At 36.9% G+C, this 15,665-nt stretch overlaps 1 protein-coding gene across 4 annotated transcripts in view; it reads right to left on the reverse strand.

The window, feature by feature from the left end:
- Positions 1 to 1,188: 1,188 nt before the first annotated feature.
- Positions 1,189 to 15,665, reverse strand: part of LOC110128078 (uncharacterized) — a 28,714-nt gene continuing 14,237 nt past the window's right edge. The window contains exons 4-8 of one of the 4 annotated variants that reach the window (XR_002311045.2): positions 13,126 to 13,244; positions 10,636 to 10,778; positions 4,894 to 5,091; positions 2,451 to 2,560; positions 1,189 to 1,373 (exon numbers count right to left, since the gene is read on the reverse strand). Coding sequence is in view for 3 of the 4 variants with exons in the window: in XM_020878633.2 (XP_020734292.2) it covers positions 2,515 to 2,560; positions 4,894 to 5,091; positions 10,636 to 10,778; positions 13,126 to 13,244 (506 nt within the window). In the remaining variant the exon portion in view is untranslated. Of the gene's footprint in view, positions 1,374 to 1,491; positions 1,689 to 2,450; positions 2,561 to 4,893; positions 5,092 to 10,635; positions 10,779 to 13,125; positions 13,245 to 15,665 lie in introns of those variants that run through there. The other 3 variants (XM_020878636.2, XM_020878633.2, XM_020878634.2) reach the window with 3 other exon arrangements.

Consider the following 15,665-nt stretch of genomic DNA (forward strand, 5'->3'; position numbering starts at 1 on the left):
CAATATTTTACTCTTTTTCAAACCACTGTCAATATACTTCTCTGACTTTTCTAGCCAGGCCCATTCCTAACTTAAATACAATTTCTAGGTTTTGTAGCCCTTTTCATGTTGTGTTATCTGACTGGAAGAACCTGCTACTACCTGGGAAGGTCTACTATTCTTTAATAGTAGACTCCATTCAGATGGCTTCCTGTAATTTAAAATGAAATCTCTTCCTTTCACTTACTCATATAATAGCTATTCATAACACAGTTCTTTGAATTTAAGTTCCTCTTTGTGTGCAATCTTCCATCATTCATAAGATCCTTGAGGGAAGGACCTGTTTCTTGGTCTTGTTAGAATCTTTGTTATATAATTTTACAAGCAGAATTTACTTGGCAGAATGATTCAGAAAGCATGTTATTTATTTCATGCTAGGATCTCTAGATAATCAATAAACCATCTTAGGAAAACCTTAATTCTGCAACTCCATTGATCTTTATAAATAAAAAAATATAGTCATAAGTTGTTCTGGGTATTGACCTTGCTCTAAATTTTGAAAGCAATGAAAGTGAATTGTGTTCTTTCCTATTAGCACATAGGGAAAGCAGTCTTAAAATAATATTTATGAAATTCTCTGATCAAAAAGAAGCTTTACCATTATTATTTATTTTCTAAGCACTTCATGAATAGCATATGGCTTAGGACCTCCCTAAATTTCTGCTGTGTGAAAATCACTAATAAATGAGAGAATATTTAAAATGAAGAATCCAGTGCATGTGGTTTAAAATTGTACAAGGTACTTCTAATTGTGCCTTTTCCTTTTGATAGATTCAGATATTTAAAGCAGTACATTCTAAGTAAGGAGCTTATAGTCCTAGGGGTGGACCAGATAAGTAGTCCCTGGAGCATGGGAAAACCTTAGAGCCCTTATTTATGTTAAATTTTTATCACCATCATTTAAAAATCTTTAATTGCATGTTTTTAAATATATGTTATATATTTATTTTATTATTGTATGTATACAATTTCTAAAATAATAAATAATAAATTAATAAAATTATTAAAAATTATTTAAAATTCATGTGCTCAAAATTTATTTACTGATAAGGCATAGAATTTAAAAAACTGGAGAGGACTGGATAAAAGGAAAGAAATAGATATATAAATATATAATATATGTATATATACACATAATAAGTCATAATATTTAGTCATACATTTCTTGTTTATTCATTGTTTAAAAAACAATGGTGATGGCTTTCTTTCTATACAGATTTCATTAGGATACAATACATATTTTTGAAAAAGTATTGGTTTCTGGTGGTGAAGTATCTTCTGGTAGCTTCAGGATCCCATCCAGCATTTTTAAGTTTGGCAAACAGGAGAACACTCTAAAGCAAAAATTAAAGAAAAAAAAGTAACTGTACAGAACAAATGAATTGTATTTCACTTACTCTATATAAATGAGTGGACTTTGCCTATTGTTAAAATAAAGATGAGTGGCTATCACTTTATTCTGTTTTCCTTATCTTAGCAATGACATTAAGTTAAAATGCAATTCGTGTTCATTGAGCTGATGACCCTGTCATAGCTTGCCTCTCTGGAAGCTACTAGATCATTCAGCAGATTCTAAGTATTGAGCAGAGGGGTGAAACTGCATACACTCTGTTTTCATAAGAGAATGTCATTCCAGTTTTTACAATGTCCTATAAAGAAAAAAAAATCAATGAGTAGATTTAGCTATCTAACCATGAGAGAAAGAATGAGATCATGAGATATGTACACATTATAAAATTGGAAGCTGTTTTTTAAAGTAAAGCAAGTCCGAGTTGTCTAGTGATAGTTAAGGAAGAATTCTGGCTGAGAGTTATAAGAGGGGGTGGGCAATAATTTTGGGCTGAGTTATTTTCTCTTGACAGAGAAGCTCACATTTCAAATTTAGACAGTCACTTCCAGCTTCAGGAGGTGGTCTTTCATGTCAACCCAGTTAAACAGTAGCCATATGCCTAGTAGCTTTATAAAGCAGCGTTTTCTTTAGAGTGGATAGCTTTCCTGATTGGGGAGTTCTGGTGGCTCAGGCCAGAGGAAATGGATGGCAGTGACATTGGCCCAGGATGAAAGATGCTGAACCTCTCAGGAGACAAGCCATGTCAACTAATGATGGTGCCAACCTCCTGGAATGCTCCCATTGGCTGCATGATTTTCTTAGCTCTAAATGCTTTGTGCACATTATCTCAACCTCACAACACTCTTGTCAAGTTAGTTTTTACCCCCTATTTTAAGTAACTTATCCAAGATCATAAAGCCTATAGGTGATGGAGTAAAGATTAAAATCTGCCTTCTGGCTCCAGTTTTCAGACTTGGCAGGAACTCCTAGTCCTCCGCCCCCCCCTCCTTTCTTTTTTGACAGTCAAACTATTGGTGAACTAAGATAACACTAGCTTCTGAAGAATGGTAAAAGAATTTGCCTGTGGGTGTCCCAAGAAGTGGGCTGCCCTCTATCTCCTGGGACTTACACCATTAGCTCTATCATTAAGTCCTTTCTCTTTTGAACTGTGCTGTCTTCTTATTGGAGGATCTGAAACAAAGGAGGAAGGGAAGACAGTCACAATTCTAGGTGTCAGTGATCAAGAAAAGCTTATACTTAAGTATTCTGATCATGATGTAAAGGGTCACTGAAAGTCTGGCCTAAATCCTCAACACAAAGGTACCCAGTGACAAAATGAATGCTGCTGTAATCCTCATGTGGATTTCTGGCTAGATAATTAAACCCAAATTTGGATGAACTTGAGACTTCGACTTAGTGCTTCAGTAGGAGTGAATACTTAAATCCTTCTTTCATACTTTAAAATGACCACATCTTTCTGTTTAAAGCAACCCTTCACTACCTTGGTCAATACAACCTGGCTTTTTGTAGTCTGATTGTCAGTATGTATGCACCTTGGACTCAATCCAGAAGAATTAATACTAAAAAAATAGAATAACCTCATTATATCCTTCATTTCCACATTATTCTATACCACCTTATGAATTTTGAAGACAGATTTATAGTGAGACCTCAGGGCATGTCAGATTTCAGACAGTTAATCTAACACTATTGTTATAAGGCATTCTTTGAAAAGAGGCAAGTGACTGAGTTGGAACCAAAGTGTTTTCTAAAATCCCACATATTAATTAACCAAACTGAAATATAATACTAATAAATTATGTTTAAGACAGACATGTGCTATTTTATGATTGATGTTGAAATGTCTAACTAAAACTCCTCTGACTGTAGGAAATAGAATTAATTTTAAGCTTCAAAACATTATTTTGGTTAAATATTAGTTCAACATTAAAGCAACTGTGCTGCTAGATTTTGCTTATATAGTATCAATTTGAGAATTTATTGTCACAGAATATGAAATTTTGCTTTCAGACTATAGTCAGAGGGAAAACAATTGCAGTAATAAGATTTATGTAGTAACAACAGAAATTAAAATTTTTATTTTGACAATTTTCATTGCACATCATGGACTAAAGAGTCTGATGTTATACAGGCCTCTAGAATATAGTTGCTATTATGGGAAAATGCCAGTATGAGAAAGGAAAGTGGTAAGAGAACTGTCTTTTGTAGAAATTAGATGTGGAGGAAGGACTATAATCACAGAACAGAATGGAGCCTAGATATGATCTAACCCTTCGTGTGACAGATTCAGAGTGAGAGATGAGATGACTTGTGGTCATCTGGGGGCAAATATAGGTCTAGAAATCAGTTCCTTGTTCTACCATTTTAATTTCCATAAGTATACTAATAGTGCGGACTTCCAAGGTGGCTCAGTGGTAAAGAATCTGCTTGCATTGCAGGAAATGCAGGAGACATGGTTTCAGTCTCTGGGTCAGGAAGATCCCCTGGAGGAGGGCATGGCAACCCACTTCAGTTTTCTTGCCTCAAGAATCCCATGGACAAAGGAGTCTGACAGGCTACAGTCCATAGGGTCGCAAAGACTCAGGCACAACTGTAGCAGCTGAGCGCACACACATACTACTAGTGGTGCTGGAAATTAGCTGCAGATAAATAGGGGGGCATATTACTTGGTTCCCTCATACTTGGGCTTCCCTCATAGCTCATAGCTCAGTTGGTAAAGGAATCTGCCTGCAATGCACGAGACTCGGGTTCGATACCTGGGTCAGGAAGATCCTCTGGAGAAAGAAACAGCAACCCACTCCAGTATTCTTGCCTGGAGAATCCCATGGACAGAGGAGCCTGGTAGGCTACAGTCCATGTGGTTGCAAGAGTCGGACACGACTGAGTGATTTTCACTACTACTATTAATATATTACTTGGTACACGCTCAAGGTTGTTCAGATTCCATTATTATCATCATTAAGAATGTTCCTAATACTGACAAAGAAATAAAAATGGTTTATTCTTGGCAGGTTTCCAGCTCTTTCAACCACTAGAGTAGATCGAATCAATTACTTTTTTGTATTTGTTTAATTAATGGTGCCCTTGTGGCCCAAAGATAGGAAAACAAAGCCAGAGAATAAACAATTTATAAGATGGTCACTTAGGCCTTGATGGGAACCTTCATTTAGAAATTTTATAAAAGACATCTGTTGAACATCATGAGAGAAAATGCATGGGATTTGAAAGTCTAAAATGAAATATCTGTTTATGTATAGTCCCATTACAGGAGGAGCCTAAAATTTGCACAGCATCATAAATTAACTAACAGAAGAGTATATTAAAAATTAAACACACACACACAAAATCAAAGTTCTTTAGGTGAGATTAGAAGCATGAATTGTTCAACACACAGTAGATAAGCTAAATACCTGCTGAGCAAATTTAAGCAAGATGGGAACAATGGTTAAAAGTAAAATATTCAATGAAGTACAAAAGAGGACTTAAAGCATTTGGGACCTCACCGTTGTCGGTAGTTTTGGTGAAATTCACAAGGGTTCCTCTTGAGCATAAGGGATTCCAGTGGCGTGTGCCGTAAACTGGACAGCCCATTCAGAGTCTCAATATGGTTGTCAGCCAAGGATAAATGCTGAATCTGAGGCATCTTTGGCAATTGTTTGAAAGATGTGAGATGGTTTTTGTTCATATTTAAAACTCTGCAACTGTATATAAAATATAAACATCTTGTCATTTGTCTCCTAAAGAGGATGGTAAACTACCAAATATTGCAAAGCACTAGCATGCCTCACCTAGACTACGACACCTCAAAGGTGTGAAAGTGACATTTTCTACAAATATGGTTGGGAAGAAAAAAGAAATATGTATATTAAAATAGTAAGAGAAAATAAACTGGGCGGATAAGACCGAAAGCTTGTCTAAGGCAAGAATCTGTTTTCTTTTCCAATGTATATACTAGGTACCTGGCACTGTATTTGGTCTCTGGTGACCTCTCAATAAGTCCTGGATGAAAGAGTAAAGGGCTACTGAAATCTCAGCAATATGAAAAGTTCACTCAAAGACACATGAAAACATCTGAAGAGTATATTGCCCCTAAGTAGTGAGATTATAATTGTTTTCCTTTCTTTCTACTTTTCTGTACTTAAATTCGATATTGAGAAAATGGCATTAAAGTTTTTTTAAAGCCTTTTTTTTTATGCAAAAGAAAACTAAAAATTATCCTTGGGAACAGAAATATGTGCTAGGCATTGAGGTTGAATACATTTTCCTGACAGAATATAATGTTTCTTAATATTTTTGCCTTAAAACCATAGTTGTATATAACCATGCCATTAAAGAAAATAATTCCAAATCTATCACTGACACCTTGCCTTACAGAAAAATTCCTTTATGCATAACCTGGGATTTAATACTCTGAAGGAAACACAGGGTATTTATTTGTAAACCTCATAGTCCACAAAGACACTTGGTAAATGATTATTGCTAATAGTAAACATGGTGCTAAACAGAGAGATGACAGTCACACAGCAGCATGAAAAATACAGATCCAGTGTGAACTCCCCCCGCCTCCTGCAGATTTCATTGTAATTTTTCACATCCATTATTTTCATTTCCCTTGTTTCCTTCTGCTCTCCATAGGGATATTTTGCAGTCTTAACCATATCTTTGATAACTTCAGGTTTCCACTCTTTGCTAGGTTGCATGTAATCTTTGTGTGCCGTATCCTCAGTTGCATCTGACTCTTTGCCATCCCATGGACTGTAGCCTGTCAGGCTCCTTCGTCCATGGAATTTTCTAGGTGAGAATACTGGAGTAGATTACCATTTCCTTTTCCGCGGGATCTTCCCAACCCAGGAATCAAACCACTGTCTATTGTGTCTCCTTTTTGCAGGTGGATTCTTTACCTGCTGAGCCATCAGAAAGCCCCACACATAATCATTTGATGCAGTTTAGTCCTACTGCAATTTCTAACTGAAAACCTATCTCAAACAGATTCTGTCTCTCTGCCTCTCTCTCTGTCCTCATCTGAAATCTGTTTTTTCCTTATCTGCTAGTCATTTTCTCTCATTTTCAGTGTATACCCTGCTACTCTCTCAGCCTCTCAGTTCAGTTCAGTTGCTCAGTAGTGTCTGACTCTTTGTGACCCCATGGACTGCAGCACGCCAGGCCTCCCTGTCCATCACCAACTCCCGGAGTTTACTCAAACTAATGTCCATTGAGTAGCTGATGCCCTCCAACCATCTCATCCTCTGTTGTCTCCTTCTCCTCCCATCTTCAACCTTTTCCAGCATCAGGGTCTTTTCTTCCAGTGAGTCAGTAGTTCTTAACGTCAGGTGTCCAAAGTATTGGAGTTTCAGCTTCAGCGTTAAGTCCTTCCAATGAATATTCAGACTGATTTCCTTTAGGATGGACTGGTTGGATCTCCTTGCAGTCCAAGGGACTCTCAATAGTCTTCTCCAACACTGCAGTTCAAAAGCATCAGTTCTTCAGTGCTTAGCTTTCTTTATACTCCAACTCTCATATCTGTACACGACTACTGGAAAAAAACCAAAGCTTTGACTAGACAGACCTTTTTGGCAAAGTAATGTCTCTGCTTTTTAATATGCTGTCTATATTGGTCATAACTTTTCTTCCAAGGAGCAAGCATCTTTTAATTCCATGGTTGCAGTCACCATCTGCGGTGATTTTGGAGCCCAAAAAAATAAAGTCTGTCACTGTTTCCATTGTTTCCCCATCTATTTGTCATGAACTGATGGGACCAGCTGCCATGATCTTAGTTTTCTGAATGTTGAGTTTTAAGCTAACTTTTTCACTCTCCTCTTTCACTTTCATCAAGAGGTTCTTTAGTTCTTCGCTTTCTGCCATAGGTGTGGTGTCATCTGCATATCTGAGGTTATTGATATTTCTCCCAGCAATCCTGATTCCAGCTTGTGCTTCATCCAGCCCAGCGTTTCTCATGGTGTACTCTGCATATGAGTTGAATAAACAGGGTGACAATATACAGCCTTGACGTACTCCTTTCCCAATATGGAACCAGTCTGTAGTTCCATGTCCAGTTCTAACCGTTGCTTCCTGACCTGCATACAGGTTTCTTAAGAGGCAGGTCAGGTGGTCCCATTTCTTGGAGAATTTTCAGTTTTTTGTGATCCACACAGTCAAAGGCTTTGGCATAATTGATAAAGCAGAAAGAGATGTTTTTCTGGAACTCTCTTGCTTTTTCAATATTCCAATGGATGTTAGCAATTTTATCTCTGGTTCCACTGCCTTTCCTAAATCCAGTTTGAATATCTGGAAGTTCACAGTTCATATACTTTTGAAGCCTAACTTGGAGAATTTTGAGCATTACTTTACTATCATGTGAGATGAGTGCAATTGTGCCATAGTTTGAACTTTATTTGGCAGTGCCTTTCTTTGGGATTGGAATGAAAACTGACCTCTTCCAGTCCTGTGGCCACTGCTGAGTTTTCCAGATTTGCTGGCATATTGGACGCAGCACTTTCACAGCATCATCTTTTAGGATTTGAAATAGCTCAACTGAAATTCCATCACCTCCACTCGTTTTGTACGTAGTAATGCCTCCTAAGGCCCACTTGACTTCACATTCCAGGATGTCTGGCTCTGGGTGAGATCACACCATCGTGATTATCTGGGTCATGAAGATCTCTTTTGTATTAATTCTTCTGTGTATTCTTGCCACCTCTTCTTAATATCTTCTGTTAGGTCCATACCATTTCTGTCCTTTATTGAGCCCATCTTTGCATGAACTCTTCCCTTGGTATCTCTAATTTTCTTGAAGAGATCTCTAGTCTTTCCCATTCTGTTGTTTTCCTCTATTTCTTTGCATTGATTGCTGAGGAAGCCTTTCTTATCTCTCCTTGCTATTCTTTGGAACTCTGCATTCAAATGGGAATATCTTTCCTTTTCTCCTTTGCTCTTTGCTTCTCTTCTTTCACAGCTATTTGCAAGGCCTCCTCAGGCAACCATTTTGCCTTTTTGCATTTCTTTTTCTTGGGGATGGTCTTGATCCCTGCCTCCTGTACAATGTCATGAACTTCCATCCATAGTTCTTCAGGCACTCTATCAGATCTAATCCCTTGAATCTATTTCTCACTTCCACTGTACAATCGTAAGAGATTTGATTTAGGTCATACCTGAATCGTCAAGTGGTTTACCCTACTTTCTTCAGTTTAAGAGTGAATTTGGCAATAAGGAGTTCATGATCTGAGCTATAGTCAGCTCCTGGTCTTGTTTTTGCTGACAGTATAGAGCTTCTCCATCTTTGGCGGCAAAGAATATAATCAATCTGACTTCAGTGTTGACCATCTGGTGATGTCCATGTGTAGAGTCCTCTCTTGTGTTGTTGGAAGAGGGTGTTTGCTATGACCAGTGCATTCTCTTGTCAAAACTCTACTAGCCTTTGCCCTGCTTTATTCTGTACTCCAAGGCCAAATCAGCCTCTCATATTCACCATATCACAGATCTTCAGTCAGTCAGATAATGTTAGGGGACATGACTGACAAACCAAGTGTGATTTTTCTCCTGGGGCAGAAGAGAAGGAGGCTATGAATATACATGCATCAATTTTATGCTCTCTTGACACATTGATTTGACAGTTGTAGAGTCTGAATAGCAATTACATAATTTTATATTATACATTGTATTTCTGAAGAAAGGCCAAAAGAATACATCTAAAGGATACTAAAACTGCATCAAGTCTTTTCTTTAATGATAAGGATTTCTCTTTTTCTCTCTTCTTTTTTATTTAAGATAGGAAAAATTTGGAGGTTTACTGATTTGGATCAAGTCAAATTCACATACACCAAATTAATGGTCTTCCTGTGTAGTGTTTCTAAAGTATGTTATGTGACTGTTAATATTTGTTCTTGTACATTTATTGAAACAAATATTAGAAAATGTAACTAATACATCCTTATTTTATCCCTAGAATAGAGTTTAGGGCAAAAAATTGAACAAATTAACATCAAGTAACAGATGCTGGGAAAGATTGAGGGCAAGAGGAGAGTGGGGTGACAAAGGATGAGATGGTTGGATGGTATCACTGTCCCAGTGGACAGGAGCTTGAGCAAACTCAGGGAGATAGTGAAAGACAGAAAAACCTGGCATGTTGTAATTCATGTGGTCACAGAGTCAGACATGATTTAGTGACTGAACAGCAACAAACTGAATAAACTAAAATGGCAGTAGTAATTAAGAGTCCTCTGAAAATTTTTATTTTGGTATTTTTAAATTTGTCATTTGAAAGGAACATAAGTAAAATCAAATGTTATACAAGTCTGTCTAACGTTGGGAAGGGACTTTGAAAATGACTAAAGATCGTCAGGGACCATTGCATTTTTTGTCACTTCCTCTGTCTGCTGGGCCGTTTCACTCCCCTGGTAACTGTGATGAGCTCCTTTCATTGCCCTGCCTCAGCCCAGGCTCAGAGATGCAGCTTAACCCGCTCGAGGACTTACCTTTTCTTCTTGTGGCTGCTTGATATTTCCTGATTCTTTTCTGGGAACATCTGTCTGCCCCTGTGATGGCTACCTCAGCTTGCTCTAGCTACACACCTGCTTGGTGAAGCAAAGGTCAACTCTCCACAGAATTCTCAAGCAATCCTGAGCAAGGAGGCAGATTATCTTTAACATTACCTTTGGTGTCCTTGGGACATCAAAGAGTCCAAATCAATTAAAAAAAATTTTATTTCTGTCACTGTTCTGATTGACAACTTCTACTCCTCTATTAGAATGTAGAGAATTTTATCTTAAGTCAAATAAGAGATTAAATTGAAAATAAATGTTCTCAGTTAAAAATTTTTTTTTAAAAGCTTGTGAACCTGAAGTCAAGACGCTTGTCAACTACCTATAGAGTCTTTCCCTGTAAATGGTCAATAAACATGACTAAAAATCACTATCTTACAATGATAATGTGTATATAATGTGATTGTATTTCCAGTTCACTACACAAGGAACCTAGCAAGCTTTTCTGCCAATATGTCTTATGATTATTAATTATTCCCCTAAGAACTGGTAATAGCAGTATTAATTTGAAAAGGAATGGATTTTTCCTGCTAAAGTGTGACAGTTTGATTTATAATTTCCCTTTTTGCCTTGCTCAGACATCGCTTAGCACTCTCACTTTCAAGGCCTGACCACATGAGGGAGCCACAATAGGTAAAGACATTGATCACATGAACCCATATAATAAAGACTTTAACTTAATAACTGGATATGCTAGGGAGCAGGTACCTTGGCAATCTTATGGCACTTAAATCCACCAGTGAATTGTCCACTAACCAGAGGGTTTCAACTCGAATTAGTCTTCTAAGAATCCTGTTAAAATTTTCAACTTGATAAGGGTCCCCCAAATCCTGAAATGAAAGGTTCAAATTCTGAAGGGAAAAACAAATAAAAAGAAAAAGCAAGTGCTTTGTCAACTTTTAAAAATAGTTATTAATTTGAACTGTTATATATTTAAGTCAGCAGTTTTTACTGTTTTGTTTTTTGGTCTTGTAAAATATTCACACATCCACACACTCACAATTATTGCAGAGATTTTCAAGATAGGGGAGGAGGGTGAAGATATTGACGGGATTGTTTCAAATTAAACACCAGGTGGGAGGTGGCAGGTAGAGATGGAAAGACCCTTAAATTTTGAAATTTTTCTAGGTATGAAAAGTAGAGTGGGTAAAGCATTGTTTGGGTTTATATGATTAGTTATCTTTGAAAGTGAAAGTCACTCAGTTGTGTCCAACTCTGCAGCCTCATGGACTATACAGCCCATGGAATTCTCCAGGCCAGAATACTGACGTGGGAAGCCATTCCCTTCTCCAGGGGATCGTCCCAACCCAGGGATCGAACCCAGGTCTTTAGCCTCCTTGGAAATACTCAGAAATCTCATTTATAAAAATTTCAGAGTAAGATGCCATCATTCAAAAGATGGAAAATATGATTTCATTTTAAAATAACCAGGGATATATACATATACATAATGTGGCATATTTCTGAGATAGTGGATATTTTAGTTTTACTTTTAACATCAGTCAACTTTGATGTCAAGGAGATTAAAACCACTCTTAGTGGTAGCATTGCTCTTGTAAACTCTATTTCTAAAAGTCAACTTTACTTTTTTTTGTTTCCAAAATTTTGCCATCAATTTCTGTGACTAGAAATTATTGCATAAGATGACATTCCTTTTTTTAATGTGAAGCAAAATAATTTACTATTTTTAAAGAAATACAGATATCTCTATCTAAAAAAGGTCTTGATGTATTCAGACATTAAACATTATGAAATTTGATACCATAAGTTCTATTTTCCCAAAGTATAAAAGGTCTTCATTCTAAACTAAACTAAAGAAATATTGAGATTATATCTATCATGTCCACATTAAATATCACCTTCTCAAATAGGCTGCTTTTCCCAATAAGTTTTTCTGTGATGGATTAGGGTTGATTCAGCCATTCGCTTGCAGTATAGTTAACTAAAGGCCAATTTAACGTTCTATGAGAAATTTTTAGCAAGGTACCACTGGCCTTTGCAATATATCCACAGTTTAAATGACAGCTATAAAGAACAAATGCATGTGTGCACTGGAATGATTACTTTTAAAAAGAATCCTGGGAGTGGAGGTTAAAGTTTTAGGTGTGTTGTTTAAATTTTTCAAATAAATAAGTATGTGCGCTATATAAATTTTTAGAGTGGAATGTAGCCATTATATGTGACTAATTTAAATTAATTTTAGAAAGAAAAAAAAACCACTGAACTGGGAAATAATATTCTACTTTCCGTGCTTCCCTTAATAAGTTGTGTGACCTTGGGCAAATTGTTTCTCTTTCTAAATTTTCCTTTCCTTTTTCAAAGAAAAGTGTTTGGACCAGACCCAATCTGAAGCTCCTTCCCAACCCCTAATTCTAGAATTCTATGACATACAAGATTCATCTGTGAAACAGAAGAGGCATTGGGAGATCCCAGTAAGTCTCATTTCTGGAAGATTTCCTAAAATCCTCACATTCAATTTGATCACTTTGAAAAACAAAAATATTGGCATCTTACTCTGTTATAAAGAAATTCATTGATTCATTTGTTCTTTTTATTCTTTTATTCACTTATTCTTTTATTGCTACCAATGCTTATTTTTCACAGTTAAGTCTTCAGTCCTCTGCTTAATCATGACTTGAAAGCTTGAGTGATGGCAACCCCAGAGGTGGGTAGTGGTTGAGAGCTAACTATGGGAACTGTTTCAATGCTAGTGGCTCAGCCAGCTGAGTCATTTTCAGCACCAAGAAACCACACCTCAAATCCTTCACTGCTGAAAGTTTGATTTGTTCCAGGATAGCTCTGTTCAGACCCCAGTGGTTGCCCTAGATCATCAAAACTTTTAGCTCTTACCACATCATTCAAGGAGTCCAGATTACATCATATACTCATTGATAAGGATTATCGTTCAACACGACTTTTTTATTATCAAAAAGCCAATTTCATTCTCTGTTCTTTTAAACTTTTTCTAAAGTTCAGCAATATCAATATAAAATGAAGATTAGAAAATAAGTAGCATGCCTTGATGAAGAGAAAGGGTGGAAAAAAGAGATGGAATGCCAGTCACAACTATTTTCAGAGAAATTTCTAGAGATGTGCTTAAAAGTTTGATGTTTATTCTGGCAATTGACCTTTTAAAAAAATGCCATAATTTAGTCAATGAAGGAAATACACTTTTTCTTTTTTTTTTTAAGCTCTCACCGTGCAGTTCTCCCAGTTTTCTTGCAGCCACGTTTCCCATTTGTTTTTTTCAAGGACTCTTTTCTGTGAAGGCAAAGTACATCCCTCCTGTCTGAAGGGCAGCTCTTCGGCAGAGGGTCCTGAGCGGAAATCACAAGGTGAGATCTTGGAAGTAGGTTCAGGAAGACAGGACCAACACCCTCACTGGATGCTTGACTGGTTGTTTTAAATTTTCACTTGATATCAGGACTGAGGGAGACAGGATTGAACTCTTATGCCCCAATAGTGTGAGCAGTAACAAAATGTGATGTATGTGACTAAATACACTTCTGCCTGCCTAATCAGGCTGGGGAGAGCTGGGGACAGAAGAGGAGCCAGGACTTGATCACTATGAATGCTTTCTAATTGTTTAAAATTATTTTTCCTGAAATTTTCTGAATAACTCTCATGTCTTCCAAACAAAATACAGTGAAACCTCCAATGTGAAAACACTAAATCAGATGTGCAGGTATACCAATAATAGATTAATCAAGAAATGATTATTAAATATTTAAACCCCCCAGTTCCTGTGTTTCTCCTCCTGCTGCCAGAAGCCTTGTGGCCATCTCTGATGGGCTTACTTTCTAGGCCCTCCCATCACCAGATGAGTTATACAAGAGAGGAAATAGCAAACAATCAGCAATTTTATTTCTTTTTCATCTGTTTTACTTACTTTTTTTCAGTTTACAATAAAGTAAATACAGTTATCAGAAAAAAATAGGGCTGTAGGTTATTTTAATTTAAATTGTTCACAAGTCTGCTACCTATGGTCTAGGTTTCTGCAGAGAATCAAAAGTCAGCTTTAACTTAAATTCTTACATATGGATTTCTTTTTAAATGCAATTTGGCACATTACTATGACAAATATTTTGAGGTTCAGAGATAATCTGATGACTTTCTAGAGTAATTAAAAGGGAGGAATGACCTCTATTAACTGTAGGGAAAAGTCAACATGTAGAGTTAACTTTTAATCTTACATCAATTACTTCTAGCTCAAGCAAGTGAGAAAAATCACCAGTATAGTGACTTTAATCTTCATATAAATTTCTCTTTAGGGATCATGAAGTCACTCTTGACTTTCTTTCTCTTTTGTCTCTTGATTCAATAAACCACCTAATCTTACCAGTTTTCCCCTTGAGAATATGTCCTTTCCTTTTCAATGTCCAGACACTCACATCTTCCTACCGGAACTGTAGCTACTTTCTCTTAGATCTCCTGCTTTGTAATCTTCTCTTCTTCAGCATAAATGACACAAATTGCTATCCAGCTCTCCTAAAAACAGTGTTTACCCTGGGACTGATATTTTCAAAACCTTTCAGAGGTTTCTTATTGCTTACCAAATAAAGATGGAAAAGTCTAGTTCATCAGGCAATGTTTTATACAATCTTATCCCAGTCTCCATTTCCAAACTCATTTCCTACTATTTTTCAGCCTTATTGTCTTCTAAATCAGGTTTGCACATAACTTCCAGGGTTGGGGAAAGGATATTTTGTTTCTAGTCTGGAGTTAAGTAGCAGGTAATTGTCTGACTCCAGATGATTAATTTTAATTTTCTAAGCTGTTTAGTTTTCCACATCTGCAAAAATATGGGGAAGTCTAGCATCAAGGGCCCATCAAGGGCTGAATTTGGTGAGAAATTATGTTTAAAATTCACAATACTTTATAAAGATTTTATAAATTTCTAATTTATAAAATTACTTCTAATACTTTTAGACCAACATAGGTTTTCTTATTGTCATAGACCCCAACACCCTTATCATGCTGCCACAGGCAAACTTCACTCTTTCCTGATGCCAACCAAGCCCCTGAAAGCCACTGTAAACTTTGTTGTTTAGTCGCTGAGTTGTGTTTGACTATTTTGAGACCCCAGGGACTGTAGCCCGCTAGGGTCCTCTGTCCATGGGATTTCCCAGGCAAGAATATTAAGAGTGGGTTGTCATTTCCTTCTCTAGGGGATCTTCACCCAGGGATTGATCCCATATCTCCTGCATTGGCGGCAGATTCTTTACCACGAGCCACCAGGTTTGATTTCAATTCCCTTCCAACTCTAACATCTTGTATTTCTGAGTCAGATCTGGCACCATTTGTACCCACTTCTCCTTAATCCATTTTTCTGGAGTGCATGCTTTCAAAGGTGAAAAGAACACAGAAACGATATTGAAGTTATCGAGAGCAAACTTTGCTTTTTGTGGCAAATTTGTCTGGACTCTGATGGGCGATAATGAGTCCATTTATGAAGGATTTATGGAAGGCAATAAGAGCAAGAGGCCAAAACTTCATTATTTTGACAAAAACATCAGTTCTTTCATCAGACACAGGTGGAAGTCAAGAATCTAACCTGCACTTTCAGGCATTTTTCTCATAACAAGCTGTAATGTTGCCAATCAGGAAATTACATACCCTGAAAGTGGTAGTATCCCAACTACTTTACAAATAAAATATCCTTGTGCTAGGAAATCACTTTCTTCATTGGTTAGGATGATTGGAATGAAAAGTTACAGAACTGGAAAAAAACTGGACCA

The sequence above is a fragment of the Odocoileus virginianus genome, chromosome 4, assembly GCF_023699985.2.
Source record: "Odocoileus virginianus isolate 20LAN1187 ecotype Illinois chromosome 4, Ovbor_1.2, whole genome shotgun sequence".
NCBI lineage: Eukaryota > Metazoa > Chordata > Mammalia > Artiodactyla > Cervidae > Odocoileus > Odocoileus virginianus.